We start from the raw sequence: 17388 nt of genomic DNA on the forward strand, positions 1-17388 counted from the left end.
CATCTCATAGCAATTATTTTTGAGCGATGCTGTGATATGATTTGCAATATTAGAGGGTTGTTACTCTTTACATGATTAAAACCATTTTCATTCAGAGCGCCATTGACATAACAGTGTGTTTCTGGGGATTTGTCTCAGTGATGAATAGGATGTGTAGCACCGCAATATTGAATCGGCTTAACCTGAAGGAGGTATCAGGGTTAGATGAAGGCGTTTCTCTCCTCAGCTTTCCTCTGTGCGGATGTTCAACTTTTCCCTCATCAGTAGGCTGTTTAACATGGTGGCCACATGCCTCTTGTAGTGCTCATCCGATGGTGAAGCAGCAGTGAAAGCTACTGCCATCTGTTCAGGCGCAGCAAGCGTGCCATGATGGAAAATGATGTTTCTCAGAATGAACAGTACGGAGGGAGAGCTCCTTGGAGGATTTGATTCCCCCCGGCAGCAGAGCCTCGTCTTCCTGCCACCTCCACCACACCAGACAGTAACTGGTAATTCCTGAATAATGGAGGCACATAGGGATATTTTTACACCTCCACACCGGCGACAGCTGTGGTTGGAGGCATTATGTTTTCAGGTTGTCCGTATGTCTGTCCCAGTCTGGTGAATGAAACAACCTCAAGGGAAATTCTTTCAGTTTGGCACAAACCACCACTTGGATGGAAGGGAATTTAGGTCAAGGTCATTGTGACCACATGAAACAGTTGGACAGCCGTTGACAGCAGCATTTCCTACCAACATTGATGTGACGAGTGTGAGTCCGCCACTGGAGGAGGCATGCGACCAGGTTGGTTTACCAGACAGATAAGAAGAAACATCCTTCTGACATGGATTACTGCGCTACGAGCAGGTGGTCATTTGTGCTCTTTCTGCTGAGGCCCAGATGTCAGCTCTGCGCGTGTGTGAGTGTGTGTGTGTGTGTGTGTGTTATACCATGTTCGTGCATGTCTGTTAGCAGCAGCCCTGTAGACGGCGGCGGCAGCAGCAGCCTGAGGACAATGAGAAGTGATGAACATCTTAGAGCAAACGCCACTCAGCTGTCAGATTGTTGTGTTTGTGTGTCAGTGTGTTTCCGTGTGCGTTGCACGCCTGCTTGGCTCTCGTCGACTTGCACATGTAGCCACTAGCGCTGACACAGCATGTCATGTTCCCCTGTCAACGTCTCTGCTCATTGCATTTTTCTCTTTATGCCTGTGTGTGTGTGTGTGTGTGTGTGTGTGTGTGTGTGTGTGTGAGTGTGTGTGTGCGTGTGTGTGTGTGTGTGTGTGTGCGTGCGTGCATGTGTGTGTGTGTGTGCGTGTGTGTGTTTGTATGACGTCATCTGACCTGACAGTTCGGGACTGTGTTGTGGCATGTGCTTGTGGTTACCATGGCGCCCAGTGGTTTCCTTTTGTAGAGTGCCAATGAGGATGCAATTACAGGTGAGGCTCCGGCCCGGTGAAGGCAGCATCTCTGCCTCCTACCAAGCAATGGAGGAGAGCAGCAGTCGTCCAGCTGCTGTTCAACGACTGCACTCCGGCTGTAAGATCTGTTAATACATGCAGGAACATAAAAAATTTAGTGACCAAAATCTACTTTGGATATCTGGTATTACATGAACAGCATGAATATTGTAGTGGAATGGGTTTTTATTGCAGTTACAGAAACGAATGTGCATCGCCATGCCATCGCCGCACCATATTGCTGAGGTTCATCTGACAGGTGGAAATGTTATACAGGTGGAAAACAATAAAGGCTCACTTGGTGGTGCAGCGTCAGGGGTTCTGTGACTATTAAGGGACGTGCAGCACAGCACCACAGTGTTTCATTCACAGCAGTTGAGCAAAATGAAGAGAACATTGGAGTCTACCTGTAATACCTGGTAGAAGGGCTTGCTGTTCCAGTCGCTCTGTGTTTCACCCGGGGCAGGCTGCGCTGCGTGGACAGTGACAGGTGACGTGAAGATAATGTGGTGGAAAAATGGACCTTGTTTCTAAACCGCAATTCTGCTCCTTTTTGGGAGCGATTCAGGATTGAAGCAGAATAAGAGAGGAGAGCCAGCCACTGGGAACCAGTCGGTGTGTTGATTCAGTTTCAAAACGGTGACCATGAGAAGCAGCTCACCTGAAACATCACCGTTCCACCCAGGTTAAGGTACCGAGAATAAGATGAGAGGGGCCTTTTCTCTGGAGCGTAAACGTAAATGCGACAGTAGGAAATGGTGCGTCTCTTCAACATCGTCGGTCAACGCAAACTGAGCAACGTTCGGTTCAATAACAGGAAGACAGAAGTTACCAGCAGAGGCAACAAGCTCCCGTTGCCTCTGTGTCGCTTATTAAAGTTGGTGCCCTCATCGCTCCTCACACATGAGTCTGAGACGGCAAGTGGGCCGCAAATTACCGCATTCACCGGGGTGTTGTTCTCTCATCAAATGTCAATCAGAGCCAAGAAATACCTGTGTCTACTGCAGGGTCATGTGACCCGAGAGGGAATGCAGATCTAAGCTGCTCCCCCTGCAGACAAAAGCCAGCCCTAGGGGGTGTTGGCCAGTGGGGAAGCGTCTTCAGAGACCAGATACTCTCAGAATCTCACTGCCACCGTCTGAAGCAAACACCCTGCAAGGTAGCTTTGCAGTTTGGCGCCTCCATCTCAGAGGGTGATGGAGGCGTTTGCGCACACGCTGCCTCTTGTACTCTTGACCTTCTTGATGAAATACCACAAATCACAACTACCACAGAGCAGGATGTTGTATCACCAGCTCTGGTTCTCCGACTCATCGTTGTACTCTTTGTAGTTCCACCAGATGGATTCTTGTCAGTGTTCCCTGGTCTTGGACTCGTCTAAAACATCTTGTCCCCTCAGAAACACATCCCAGCAAGTTCAACTGGCCTCGCTGAGCTGAGCTGGATCCTGGATCCTGGTCTATGCTTGTGTCTTTGAAAGGCTGCGCTCCACAGACTTTCTTTTGTCCGTCATTTGTCATAAGTTTGAAGTTGTAGCTGCCATGCCGTCTTACCCAGGTCTTCCTCGGGAGGGAGGTGTCGTTCCCAGGTTTCCAGGTTCAATAAAGGTTGAATTAAATATAGAAACACTCAGGATGGTGCTGCACCACCGCAGCTCTGCCCTCTTGTCAGAATGTGTTAACCTCTGGTTGTAAGAATTAATTACTGATGGTCATGGGGCAAATGTCAAAGTCGGGGCGTGATGTAGTTCTGGCACTTTCTTTACACCTTTATTCTCCTCCTGATGAGAAGCCTTGCAGTTGCGAAGTGTAACATCATGAGTTGGATGGAGGGGAACAGCAGTTTCTGGTCCACAGTACTTATCTGTGTTTTGGATCTTTTACTTTCTTCTGGACAAGTCCACTTGAGTAGATGACTTCATAAATGGTGTTTGACTTCAGAAGAGGGCAGGTGCGGGCAACTCCTTGTCTAACTTCTGGAGATTAAATGCGGTCATTTTTCTTGGGTTTCGCTGTCATCGACGTCAGAAAACAAAAAAGGGACGAGTTCTTCGCACTGTCAAATGTTTCAGTCGACGGAGAATTTCTGCTCACAAGCGCTTCTCATCAAGCAAAACAAGTTGAACTGCAGGAATGGATCATTCCCACTCATTAAACCACACATAGCATCATAAACAAAGTCAGCAGCCTTACTTTTGAATGAATGTTTCCCCCCCATCAGGTTCTGGTAGAAAGCATCTGCCACATAATTAAAATCCTGGGCTGTGACCACTACTGATTTAATTACCATGAAACAAAATGATAAGACATCTTGCTTGTTAGGTTGGAAAAACAAGTATTCGCTCTCACAGTTTGTTGCTGGCCGGTGCATATTTTAAAACTCACCAGGCTAAGTAGCTAATTGGGATACACTGATTAAGTGTAACTTGCGCAGGCCGGTTGAATTGGGGACAGATGTTCTTAGCAGGAGACCAGCCGATTTATGTGAACAGTATTTGGAAACGACACAGCTGGATGCACACAGGACTCACCCCGAATGGCCCAGTTGGCTCTCCGTGCTGGTGAAAGAGTATTCCAACATTCTCTATGTACAAGTTTCAGATCCAAAGGCTTTTTCTGTCAGGCATTTTCTGCCAGAAATGCAGCACAAATTCGTATACTTTGGAGTTTGGATGCAAGTGTTTGCATTTTGACTCAAAAAAAAGATGAAAGGAATGAATCAACGATTAAAAGAGTCATGGATTGATTGTCTTTCAGTTCATTGTTGCTGCTCTATAAGAATGAGCCTCCTACTACTCTTCATGAGGGCTCTGATATCGAGCTTCACTGGCAACATTGCACTTCCATGATTTGTAATTATTCCTGCGTATGTAGACAGATGAGCCTGTTTCTGGGCACTTATCAAAGAGGCAGGAGATTATTGTGTAACGCTTAAAACCACAATGAACTGAAAGCAAATAAAGCAAGCACGTATGCTCGCAGAAATTATGTAACACTCTCCACTCTTCAGCTTCTTGTCACAGTGATGGAAACACACACACACACACACACACTCTGAGCCATCCAGAGTACACTGTACAGTTCATCCTCCACTTGATTGGGTAAGTCCTGCAGAGGAGCTGCCATCCATCACAATACCACACTAGGAAATAGGTTAGCTGGCTCCTCACACGCAGTATAGGCTCTCCTGTAAGAGTCTGAGAGAAACTATTGTATCGGCAAGAGACAAAATCTGCTCCCCACAGGATGTGGGAGAGCTATTTCAAGGATGTTGTTTTGGCCGTGGAGGAGCTGTTATATGCTTGTTACATGTCAGCTTGGGATTGAAGTGTGTAGAACAAAAGCAGCCTCACAGAAGAAACACTAGTTTTCAGCTTCTTCTCTCTGGTAAGTGTAGCATCAGTCTTGCCTCCACAAACACACACACACACACGCACACGCACACACCCTGTCACACACTGCTTCCTGGAGCGATGGTATGCCCACTGAGTTGTGAAGGACTTCTGTGTTCATCCTGCTTCTGAGTCTGTCTGTTTCTGTCTCTGCATCGCTGAATTCCTGTCATGGGATTTGTCCTGTTGCATGTGTCTCTCTCCTCTCACTGATTAAATCTGCTAATTCTCCCACCGCACCACGTGTTGGACAGTCGACATGCATCCATCTGAGTCAATCAGCACACTGAAACAATGTTAGATAAATAGATTAATCGTGTTTGTCTGACAAAAACTCTCATGCAGAATCCGTGTAAACACATTAATCCAGCTGAAATTGTGTGAAGTTGACATTTTCTGAGTTGGACTAACAAATCTAGATCATGGAGTCAGGATCAATTTACCACCGTCAGTCAACCCAGAATTGGCCCAGGTGGGCTGTGGTACCTCAGCCGGAACTTGAGCAGTGCGCACTCAAGGAGGCATCATCGTGACAGGTTTGAGACTTTTTGGAGAGACAGTACATCCCTGAGAGTTCTCTACTTTACTGTCAGCGATACTTCCCCCAAAAAGTGTATTTTTGAGAATGTTCACCGCCTACCAACAGCAGAACGGTCCAAAACGCTCCAGTGTATCAGTGGGAGACACATCTTTACCAGTCTGCATTGCTCACCAACCCACAAACACTTTGATTTGAGCTGAAATCAAACTATCCTTGCAGTTCAGTGCGACCGATCGCTGCGCGTGAGGGTTTGGAGATGGACATCTTACCTGTGAGGCGTCAGCCTCCATTAGTGGCGAGCTAAACACTCGTGGCTGGCTCCTTCTGCCCCCTGGAGTCACAAATAAGTAGTGCAGGAAGGAAAACCCTCATTGTGAGCTCAAAACACCTTTTTGTGAGTATTGGGGAGCAGAAGAAGAAGGGAGTTTCCCAAGGCAGCAGTGCTGGGGAGGGGCTCTTTGGGAGGGGGCCAGGTGTGATTTAGCTTCACTGTGGCTGCATCGCATCAACGCAGCTCCTGTTCAGATCACTGTTGTATGACTGGTTAGAGGGTATCTGGTGATAGTTTACCACGTATGTATTCAAGCTATCACTGCTGGTGTCCATGTCCAGCACACACGCGTGATGCGTGTCCAGCACTGGTCTCCATTGACCTGTTCGCCATACATGTGGAAAAAGGAAGCTGCTCAGCTGCAGTTGGGGTGAGAAGTAAATTTGAGTGAATGTATTCAGCGTGGCCCTTGGGGGGGGGGGGGGTGATTGAACATCTGGCTCGCTGTGTTTTTCTCCGTTAATCCCAAATGATACTGACTTCAAACAAATGACAGTCTAATCCCCAGCGTTATTGATTACAGATGAAGAATGTGATCCCTATAATTGATTGATCAACTGTGTCCTTCCCAGATGACTTTGGCGTGAAGCTTGTGATGTGTTGACCTGCTGTTTGCTCACAGCCGATGAGCGGTGTAGTCACTGGACTCGTCTCTGGCTGTTTTGATGCACGAGGTCACATGACACTGGGAGGAGGACTTGTGCTGACGCAGCGTGTGGACGTACAGTATCAGGATGGTGTCGTGTTTGGCTTTGTGCTTCTGCTTCACTAATGAGTTGTGATCTGAAACGGTTTACTGTCTGCTTCCATGACTGAACCCCCCCCATTCCCCTGTGGATTCAAAGGAAGGTTTTGAAAAGTCATCAACAGTCTGAGGAGATTTGTGGTGTTGACGATTTGCTCTCCTCCACAATGGATTTCCTCCTGGACGACACACACAAGGTGTATCGACATATTGGCGATGTAATCATGAGGACCTCGGAGGATTTTATCGTTGGCTGACTGGCCCGCAATCCCAGAGACGTCTCAACATGTCAGAGACTAAACAAGGAAACCCTGAGTTAATTTACGTCTGACAAATTTGATCAAACAAGTCACCTACAGCCAATGGAGGCTTGTTTCCAAGGAAACTCGTGCAATTAGCACAGATGGAAACGTGTATCGAAAAACCAAAGATCTAACCGGAACCAGTTCATCAAGGATGTGAGCGTTTTTTGGTGTGGTCAGTTCAGGTCAAGGACCACGTTTGCTTCTGATGGAGCTCCATCTGAATTCCACTCCAGGCTCATATTTAACAAGTCTGTGGACTTCAAAGTGCAACCTTGCTGTTGTGTACTCTTTTTCCTTTCCAATCAGAGCTTCCCTGTTTATTCACACCAAGTGAAAGCAGAGGGTTTGGTGCAGAGAGATCAGGGTGAGGGAAGCAGTTCAGTCCGAAGCCCAAGTCCACTCCTGCATCTGCACAAAGCATTGGCATAATTGGTCACACTTGGTTTTGCTAATCCGGTGCTAGCAGTCAGCTAATTGTGAAGTCAAAGTTGAGTGAACCTGCCAACAAAACAGCTCTTGAGCTTCAGGCTGGATCAACAACATTGGGAAAAGTAGTTTACATGAATCCACAAATCTGTTTAATTTGGGGGTGCGATCAGGTTTGAAATTGGGTAGCAAGGCGGATTTAGACGTCATAGTTACTGAGTATCATATCATGATGGAAATGTGGTTTCAGAGGTGGCCTTTCTGTTTTTTTTAGGCATCCAGCATGTTGGAGTGCCGTGTTCACTCTGTCAGCTCATTTTAGATTAAGGGCTGTTATTATTATGATAAAGTGAATGATCATCTCTGCCAAGGAGGTCACATGATCATTATGATGAGGTTTCAGTCAAAAGTGCTCAAAGTAGTACCAAGTACCTGTACTGAAGTAAACATAGAAGAAACTCAAACGCTCCTCCATTTGTGGTGGAGTCGTTGTATTTGATGTTGAGTTTACTTCAGGAGCGAAAACAAAAGTACACATTCTGCATGATATTGTTAATCCAGTACTTGGGAGCGTTCGATTCTCACACCCGTGACCTCTCAAGGTCATCATGAAGAGCTTCATCATTGAGTTTCATCATGTTTTTTCTACGCAATCTTTCTCTTCAACATAATTAGTAATGGATGAGTTCAGGTACTGTAAATGATGAATAGAAGTACACATCCCCTAAAAAATATATACTCAAGTAAAGATCCCTTGACATTGCATTGAAGTACAGTAGAGTAGAAATACTACAGCAAGTTAATTTTCACCTTTGAATTTCAGGAGAGTATTTGAGATGTTAGATTGAGGAATGTGAGTTTGTCAGCGCTTCTTTCAGTTCAGGGTTTCCGTCTGCACCCGCGCACGTTTGCTCTTTTGAAGAAGACAAAACCATCAAACATGAGAAACATTTTCAGAGAATTTGGAGGAGTTCGTTTTGTTTTTTTTTACTTTTGCCGTCTTCATCATCCTCTCCTCACACTAAATGTACATCAAAGTACGCGGATGGAAACAAACCACTGTTCCCAGACCAGCACTGGCCTGGGAGCGTGAGGCAGAAACGGGTTTGTTTGTTATCAGTGCGACTCAATTTTCTGGTCCCCAAAATCTTGTCTCCTGCCTGAGCCTGCATTCTTCTACAGAACCTTAGTTTTCTTCCAGTGGGTTATTGAGACTGTGTGTGCAATTTATTAGTGATGAGCGTGTCAGGAGTGAGACGTCACCCACCCTCTGTGGAGATGATTTATCCAGGGACACTGGGATGCTCTCTTTGAGTCGGTGCTTTGAGTTTGGCTGTTGTTTACTGCTGGTTGGACCTTATTAACGGAGTATTGTGCTTCAGCGTGACTTCATCAGGCAAATCAAGGCGAGCTAGACCCAGGACCCCATTAGTATGCTAATAAAGTCACTTCTCTAATGACTGATTAGCAATTCAGCAGGTTTTGTTCTCACTCGCTTGCACACAAATAAGTGAAATACAGCCTGACGCGCATGTACACGCAGCTCAATGGTTTGCTAATTTATTTTTTTATGTTTTTCATTGCTGGCAGTTTATTTATAACCCTACTTGGGTCCCCTCCTTTTGTACTTGTCTGTCTTGTCCACATCCACCTGCCACACTGAAAGGAGGATTAAATTGTTTGAACTATAATGTGAATGTGAGGAGGGCCTCGACATCCTGGTTTTTCATTTTTGTCTGTCAGCCCTGCTGGAGCTTTTTTTTGAGTTAATTTGTCTGTGTGAAATGGGTTTGACTTGCTTGATGGTTGATGCATGTTGAGGCAGCAAGCCTCGGGGCACGGCCGCTCTGCAGAGGGTGTTATTGTGTTGGACATGTTACGCATGTTGGATAACATGGCTAACTCTGGTGTCTGTGTCTTTCTCAGTGCTCAGCGGACTCTGCTCCAATGACTGTCCAGGAGATGTCAAGGTGAGAAATCTCTTTGTTGGATTTTGTTCGTCCACTTGTGGTCACATTATGTCAAGTCGATGTTATTACACCAAGTAACGACAAAACCGGGTACTCTGTAGACGTGACAGAAACTCGTCAACCAAAAAAACAGCGACCAAATCGGCAGAATCTGAACATTTTAGCTAAACTAGACGGGCAAAACGCGTCTGAAATGCTGCCGGTGGGACGAGCTGGTGGACGGCTGCTGGAGGGCAGGAGTAAACATCGCCGCAGCTCGAACATGACCTTCTTTCTACAACCGCCTCCACTCATCTCTTCATGTAGATACATCTTTGTCATCCTCTATACTCTGTAGAGCAGCGTTTAATCAAAGAGACATAAAGTCTCATTTATCATCACTGCGTCCAAACCTCACACCTGAAGGGAAGGTTAATTTCACATTCTGGAAATGAAGGCAGGGGGTGTGAATGGGTGATGTGTTTTTAGCTGCAGGCCTGTGAGAGCGTCTTAATAGGTTGAGGACTGGTTTTTCACTGTCGCCTGAAAAAGTACAGAAAAGGAAGTTTCATACATGGTTTGATTTTTATACAATTGACAACCACCTGGTGTCCACCTGCTCCTTCTTTCTTCATGGACACAAGAGGCCTACGATCCAATTTTTTTGTTCTTAAGGTGTTCCAAGTTTCATGACAGTGGCATAACAAGGTTGGGTGATGAGTATCGGTTCTCTACATACATGAAAAACTTGGTCGTCGTCCTCCTCCTCTTATCCGGTTGGTCCAGGTCGCGGGGGGCAGCAGCCTCAGCAAAGAAGCCCTGACTGTCCTCTCCCAGCCACGTCCACCAGCTCTTCTGGGGGAACCCCGAGGTTCCTAGGCCAGCCCAGAGTTATGATCCCTCCAGCGTGTCCTGGGTTGGACCAGAAGCCTCCTCCCTGTCGGACATCCTGGAACACCTCCTGAGGGAGGCGTCCTCACCAGATGCCTGAACCACCTCCACTGACTCCTCTACCTGGAGGAGCAGCAGCTCTACTCTGAGTCCCTCCTGAGTGACAGAGCTTCTCACCCTGTCTCTATGGGAGAGCCCAGCAGAGGAAACTCGTTTCGGCCGCTGGTATTCGTGATCTCGTTCTTTCAGTCATTACCCAGAGCTCATGACCACAGGTGAGGGTTGGAACGTAGATCGACAGGTAAATTGAGAGCCTCGCCTTCTGGCTAAGCTCCCTCTTCACCACAATGGACTGGTTTAGCACCTACATCACTACAGATGCCGCCCCAATCCGCCTGTCAATCTCCCACTCCATCCTACCCTCACTCGTGAACAAGACCCTGAGATACTTAAACTCCTCCACCTGAGGGAGGACCCCCCCCAACCTGGAGTGGCCACCCTTTTCCGGTTGAAGACCATGGCCTCAGACTTGGAGGTGCTGATTCTCATTCCTGCCGCTTCACATTCAGCTGCTTACTCACCATCAATCACGCTGCACCGGACCCTTCCGGTTCCTCCTGCGGGTGCTGGGTCCATGGGAGGACGAGTCCATGTAAGCTTTTCAGGCTGGGCCCGGCCAGACCCCATGGGCTAAGGCCCGACCACCAGGCGCTCGCCATGGTTAAGTTTTGTCTTTTGATGGTGTAGTTGATCTGTTAATTTCAGCCTGAGTTTAAAGGCAGCCTGACTCAGTCTGCTGCCTGGTCCCTCACAAGGATGAGGGTCCTAGAGTGGAAACTAAGTTGGCAGCATCCTGTGATAAAATGTGTTTTACTCCACAATGGCATCTAATGGCCTTAGCGATTAGCTACACGCTGAATCAGGGTTTGTGTTGAAAACCTGCCACGAGGTGATTTTAACAGCCATGACTGAAGCGCTTGTGTAGGTCGAGGAACCTGAATACAGTCTGAAGGAGATTTTCAACATCATCTATACACTCATTCGCACAGGGCTCGACATTAATCATAGCCTTCGCAACAAGACTTTTCTCTGCTCCTTGAAGTGCAGCTTGGAACACAAGCAGAGAGCAATGACACAACTGTTAGCACAACAGAACAGTGCAAGTACTTTACTTCTTAGGTGTGGGTATACAAGTATTCTCTAACAGCTATACCATTGGAGAAGAACCCAAAACACAAAAGCAGACGATCAAAAAGGAACCTGCAACAAATGTTTTGGAGTGTCAGGAGTTTCACTGGCTCATATATGACACAGTTATCCCCAGAAATGTGACCTGACCTGCAGGCTGTGACAGGACATCAGTGGTGCTTTGCTTCAACTTCACCTGAAAACAGGAGGCACAATCGTGGGAATGGACAGTGCTGTGAAGCTTACAGTTGAGGTTGCATGCTATCCTGTGCAGGCTTTTGTGGCCTCCCAGTCGGCCTCCCAATAAGTGCTTTGGCTACCAGATCTAGGACTCATGTTCTGAAGAATATTAACGTCCGTCTCTGCTCATGTAAACAAAATGTAAACATTTATTTTTAAAATTCCCCATCATCCACATCGAAACATATCATCATTGTTGACGAGAGCAATTGCTAAATAACCAGAGTGATAGAAACTTCGCATTGGTTCCTCGGCTAAGGCTGATCTGGAGTTTAGCTGGAGTTTAGCTTCCTTGAAAATGAGAAGCTGCACAAACTCAGGACGAGAGGGGCCAGTCGCCTGCTCCTCCCCCTGCCTCATCACCTCTGGAAAGCTCTTTACAAAACACATTGACTTTGACATCAACAAGAAGCTGCCGGTATTAGACTTGTTTTGGTTTTCTGTCTGTCGACTCTTCCACCCGCTTGTTGTCTAACTGAAAGGTATGATGAATGCAGTAGACAAGAGGAGCTCGCGGCTGTTTCTACTCCTCTCCTCTCCTATCCATCACCTCCTCCAGCTTTTCATTTCACTCTTCTTCTTCTTCTTAGTCACACTTCTCTTCCTCTCTTTCTTTCAGCCCACTAGTCTGCTCCTCTGTGGAATTTCACCTCTCTTTCTCATTGTTTTTCTTTTTTTTTGGGGGGGGGGTGGTGTAATCTCTATCCTTCTCTAACCCAACTGCTCTGTGTCACAGGATAAAGGCTCTCATCTCTCCGGCTCTGTGAATGTTTGCAGGCGTAACAGGCTAATGATTAGGCAGATCTCGTCATTGCTTGTCATCCCTTCATAATGAAGAGATAAGACAGCACTCTGAGTCCGCCCACACAGACGCACCGACATGTAGCCGTCACACTCAGTTATGCTCTGTCACATTCCACCCAGCTCGGTCAGACATTTGTCTCCTAGTAAAAATGAAGCTAAAAAAGCTGCTAGAGGTCACTGCGTTGACAGCATGCCTGTTTGTGTCTGAGCTCACTCTTGCTTTCCTCCTCTTGCTTCACTGATAAACAGCTACTGTTCAAATAAATCTGCAAAATGTTAAAAATGTGTGCGTTTTTGCAGCCGTTTGGTGTGAATCAGCCGGGGCCGTATGTCATGTACACCACCGTGGACTCCAATGGCTACCTGAAGAACGCCTCAGGTCAGCAGATTTCCTCTTCTTCCTTTCTAAACATCTCTTTCCATGCTAGCTTTGACTGCTAATACCAAACCTCCTCCTAAGTTGACCCCAGACAGAGAACATTTATATATCCATGTCAGGCTCATTCACGAATAGCTTCTCCTCCCCACAACGGCAGCTGTCCGCAGTCCGTCTGAAACACAGGAATTGCTTCGGAGGATTTTGAGAAGGCACAGATTGAGAAATGGAGATGTATTGATTTTATTTTCTTGCTTTTTTAATGAGAAAATGGTTCCTGTGCCTCAAAGGCTGAAGCAGAAAGGGCAGCTAAAGAAAAGGCAACAAGAAGGTCCTCCTAAAGGCTGCTGCTACTGAAAGGAGAATAAATCAGTTTGATAAGGCGATAACCCTCACTCATGATGCCTCTGGACTTGGCTCTGGGTTTGAATTGATTCTTTTTCAGTGTGAAGCTATTAAGCCTCCTGATAGATGCTGAATTACTTATTTTTACCTAAATTGTTGCGGGTCTCACCCCAAAATGCTCATCTGATCTAAGTTGCGTGTCTGTGTGTGTTGAACCATATTTCAGTTGTTCGCTTGTTAAAAGATGTCATCTTCTGCTTTATTTCACTGTCAGTGCTTGGTGATCACAAAGACTGATTGTTGGGTTGCTGCTTCATCTCAAGAGCTGCTTCATGTCGCACTTGTACGTTCTGCTGTATGCAGAGCTGCGTACCAAAGTGTGAGTCCTGAACAAAGTGATTTTGTAGTTCCCACATTAGCTTCCACTCAGCTGACTTCATGTCACAGTATCTGCACAGTCAGCTCGCTTGCTCGTGGAGCAAAAGTGTGTGATGAGCATCATGAGAGCTCTAGGTCGACTCCAGGCGCCCGACTGGCCTCACAGCTGTGTCTGGCCGTCCATCAGTGGTCTTGAGAAGCACTCAGAGAATCTTTCTGGCTTTTGTTTGCATCAGGTGGAACACTTCACCTCCGCATCACAATGCAGCCCACAATCAAGAGGGGCCCGCACCTCTTACCTTCCACTTTCTAAAGATAGAATTGAAGGTTCCCAGCACTGTCAATCAAGTACTGAGTCTGTAGGCAGTTTCTGTGGCATCCAATTTTATCATAGTTTCTCCAAAAGTGTGAAAGCCTTCAAAACCCTGGGGGACATTTTCTCCTCTGAAGTCTCCTCCAACACTCAATAATCTGTAACTTACTCATCTTTTTCCTCACCGCTAAAAGTCCAAGGTACATTTGTAGATGGGAGCAGCCTCTTCAGGGAAGTTTGAAAAGCCTTCCAAGATCAGCAGTTGTGTGTTGCTGTGCTCAAATCTTCCTCTGTGACCTGTCTTGACAGAATTCGAAGGGCTGATGCTGCGGGCGATGATTATGTTTGGAACAGGTTGGGAGGGTCGGGTGATGAAGAGTAGTGGAAGCAGAGTTCTGCAGCTCATTGACTTGCTTGTGTCTTGGGAGTTTTTTGTTGTTGTTGTTTTTTCGTGAATTTCTATTTCAAACACCTCCATCTTGTGTACTCACAAAGGCCTCCTCCTCCTGTTGTTGCTCACCGGTCCTGCCAACACCACACACGCATCCTCACACCATAGGCCGCCTTTTGTAACACACCATCATCAGTCCTGACTCGTAATTCCTTCATTTACACCATGAAACCCTTTCAAACCTGGACAGAGTTTTTCTGTAGATGACAAATCCCTGCTGCCCAGGAGCTGATTAAATCTGCACACTTCAGCTCGCTGAACAATTTAGAAGAAATGTCTGTTTACATTCATTTTGAATGCTATTGCATAGATAGGATTTGCACTGACCCATTAAAATAGTAATGGTGTGATTGTTTGGGCGCGGCCTCAGTGTCTAATAAAGATGTTTGTTTAACTCTGAAGGAGACAGGACGTCTCCACAGCACCGTATTTAATTTGACAGGGTAACACAGGTTGACACATCAGATTGTGATTAGTGCTCCATGAATTGTGCAGCCCTGGCTTCAGCCTACGAAGGGTCGCTACACGGGTAGAGAGGGACAGATGGATGATGAGACGAGACACTGAGGACAACAGGGCTGGGCTGCGTTAGCTGCTGCAGTTGCTGTCACATTGTGGGAAAGATGCACTGAAGGATGATGACAACGGGCTCTGACGGTCAGACATGTCAGATGTATATAGGTAGGTGTGTGTGTGTGTGTGTGTGTGTGTGTGTGTGTGTGTGTGTGTGTGTATTGCTCACGTTGTGGAGAATTAAGTCTGTTTACGCTGTTGTCGACGTCACCATATCTGTGACGATAAGCTGGAGCCTACTTCCTGTTTACTGCTGGGTGGCGGTGGCGGTCAGTTCCGTGGGTGTGACAGGTGAAGCTGAGGGACTGATGGCTGGTGGGCATCACCACTGCTAACTGCAGCTTCATCTTGAGGATTGCATGTAATTTCCAATCAGATAAATGATTCGTGTTTAGCCTTTTGTGACGGTTTGAGCTGAAGGAAATGTAGTTGTGACATTTTAACTCACATAATTCTCCCACATCTGATTAAAAACTCAGTCAGAAAGTTGGATAATAGTTTGAAAATAGGTTAAGTGAGTTCAGATCAGATGTCTTCTCCACTAAAGCTTCAACAACCTCATGACATATCATGCTACAGCCTTGCTCTGAACTCTTATGTCCACAGACTGAACCCCAGTCACGACAAGGACCTGTAACTTCTCGGTTTGGGGGGCGAACGGGATGTGAGTCCTGAACACAGCAGTTCAGTGTGAATACATGGGAAGTTGACTTGAGTTACTCACTTATTTAAGTGTCAATGGGTGTAATTTGCCTTTGGCCACCGAACCCGCTGAGATTTACAGACATGGGATGATAACATCTGCCAGCGTCTTGTGACTGTTATCATCAGTGTGTCATGAGTGGAGGAGCGCAGTGTGATGCTACAGGTGTGTGTATACGGTTGGTGTTCAGATGCACTCAGAGCTGAGAGGTCTGAGTCGTTCTGATCAGATAACTGCATATTTATGATTCGTTGTAAATGATCCTGTCGTAGAAAGTTATGACACTGCTGAAAATTGAATCGGGGATCAAAATCAATCGCATGAATGAAACAAGAGTGTGCAAAGCTCCGCCAAGGCTGAGAATCCACTCAGAACTCGTGAATTTCTGCAGGTTGTGTTTTCAAGCACAAGAGCCTGACTGAAAAATGAATTCACCAAACTGCATTTATTCATTCTGTTAATAATTACAAGCTGGTGCAGAACATAAATCCAAGGATTTATATTTGCCTCAGTTTGTGATAGTTTCTCAAAGTCATCAGGATGGTGCTCCTCAATGTTAGAGGTAGTGAAACCACAAATGGCAGCCATTCTCTGCTGAATAATCTCACTTCCTCTTCTTCTGGCCGTTTATCACTGGCGAGGTGACCAGCTGATCTGCAGAGTGATTGACTCCGCTGCAACGGTGTTGTCTCGTCGTTAATCGCGTTCTAAATTGGCCTTTAAGCATTGATCGCCCTATAAAATGTTGATTGTCATCTGTCTCTCTCGTGAAATCCAAGGATGAATTATGAAGCAGCAGATGTCAGGTCGGGAGATATCTGTGTGTCTCCCCTTCACAGTGGAAACATCGTGAAACTTAGTTGATGAGTCATTTGTGGTGGTGTCCGCGAACATTCACAGATTCCAGTCCCTTCATAATCGGCGGCCTCTCTCTGCTGAATGACGTTTCATAGAAGAACAGCAGGTTCTGTTTAACTCAAGAGGCCATTCAGATGTCACCTTGACCCGAGTCATATTAACGGCTCTAATATGATTCTGAATCAGCGTTGCTGTATGGTTTTTCAATGCTGAGCCAATAACATAGAGCTGACGATAAATGATGCATCACCTGTTATTCAACTGAAGGTGGATTTTGGAGGTCTGGAAGCCACATTACCTGCAGCATCAAGTGCTGTCTGGATACACTCAGTTTTGTCAAAAGAATATAAAAGTCATGTAACTGTGAAATTAATGTAACCATCTGACTGTGACATCCCCTACCCCGGCAGCTCTGGCTCAGCTGCCCGTGTGCTGCATCCTGTAACTCATATGTCTCCTGTAATAAGTTTTAATGGTGGGATCCGACGCCGCCTTCATCCAGCTCACCGGTCGACTGCATGTGAACAGCAGGTGGTCTTGACATGTCTTCCACCTCTTTTCTGATCCCCGGGTCTTGATGTTCTGGTCTGGTCCGGTATGTTACTTAAAAAGCACCCATCTATTTAACATCAGAACATCCTGGCTGATTGCCATCTGCCCATTATTATCATTTTTTCCCGGTGTGTGTTTGACTGGAGAGCTCAGAGAGCAGAATAGCCAAAGGCTTTACCAGCACAAATCCCAAGACTCCTCATTTAACAGCAGCAAAGTGCTGCCAGGGAGCTGTGTGTGTGTGTGTGTGTGTGTGTGTGTGTGTGTGTGTGTGTGTGTGTGTGTGTGTGTGTGTGTGTGTGTGTGTGTGTGTGTGTGTGTGTGTGTGTGCGCACACACATTTAAAGTGTATTTATTCTGCAGCTTGTAGCTCAGGGAAAAGCCAGCTAGACTACAAGAGAACAGCAATGATGGGGCACACACACACACACACATATATGCACGTGCACCCATGCACACGCACACACACACACACGTCTGAGTCTCTCCACTGGGGACCAGCGATCTTCACATACCCTTCACCTTCCTGAAAGATGGAGGGAGCGGGGAAGATTATCATATGATGAGAGATTGAGACAAAGGCTAAGGA

At 46.4% G+C, this 17388-nt stretch overlaps 1 protein-coding gene across 1 annotated transcript in view; it reads left to right on the top strand.

The window, feature by feature from the left end:
- itfg1 (integrin alpha FG-GAP repeat containing 1) overlaps nucleotides 1–17388 on the top strand; it is a 146934-nt gene that overhangs the window by 104875 nt on the left and 24671 nt on the right. The window contains exons 13-14 of the mRNA XM_086190675.1: nucleotides 9105–9148; nucleotides 12551–12629. Of these exons, the coding sequence (XP_086046801.1) occupies nucleotides 9105–9148; nucleotides 12551–12629 (123 nt within the window). The remainder of the gene's footprint in view (nucleotides 1–9104; nucleotides 9149–12550; nucleotides 12630–17388) is intronic.

The sequence above is a fragment of the Aulostomus chinensis genome, chromosome 2 (assembly GCF_037954235.1).
Source record: "Aulostomus chinensis isolate RoL2024-O1b breed Wild chromosome 2, RoL_Achi_v1.0, whole genome shotgun sequence".
In the NCBI taxonomy this organism is placed as follows: domain Eukaryota; kingdom Metazoa; phylum Chordata; class Actinopteri; order Syngnathiformes; family Aulostomidae; genus Aulostomus; species Aulostomus chinensis.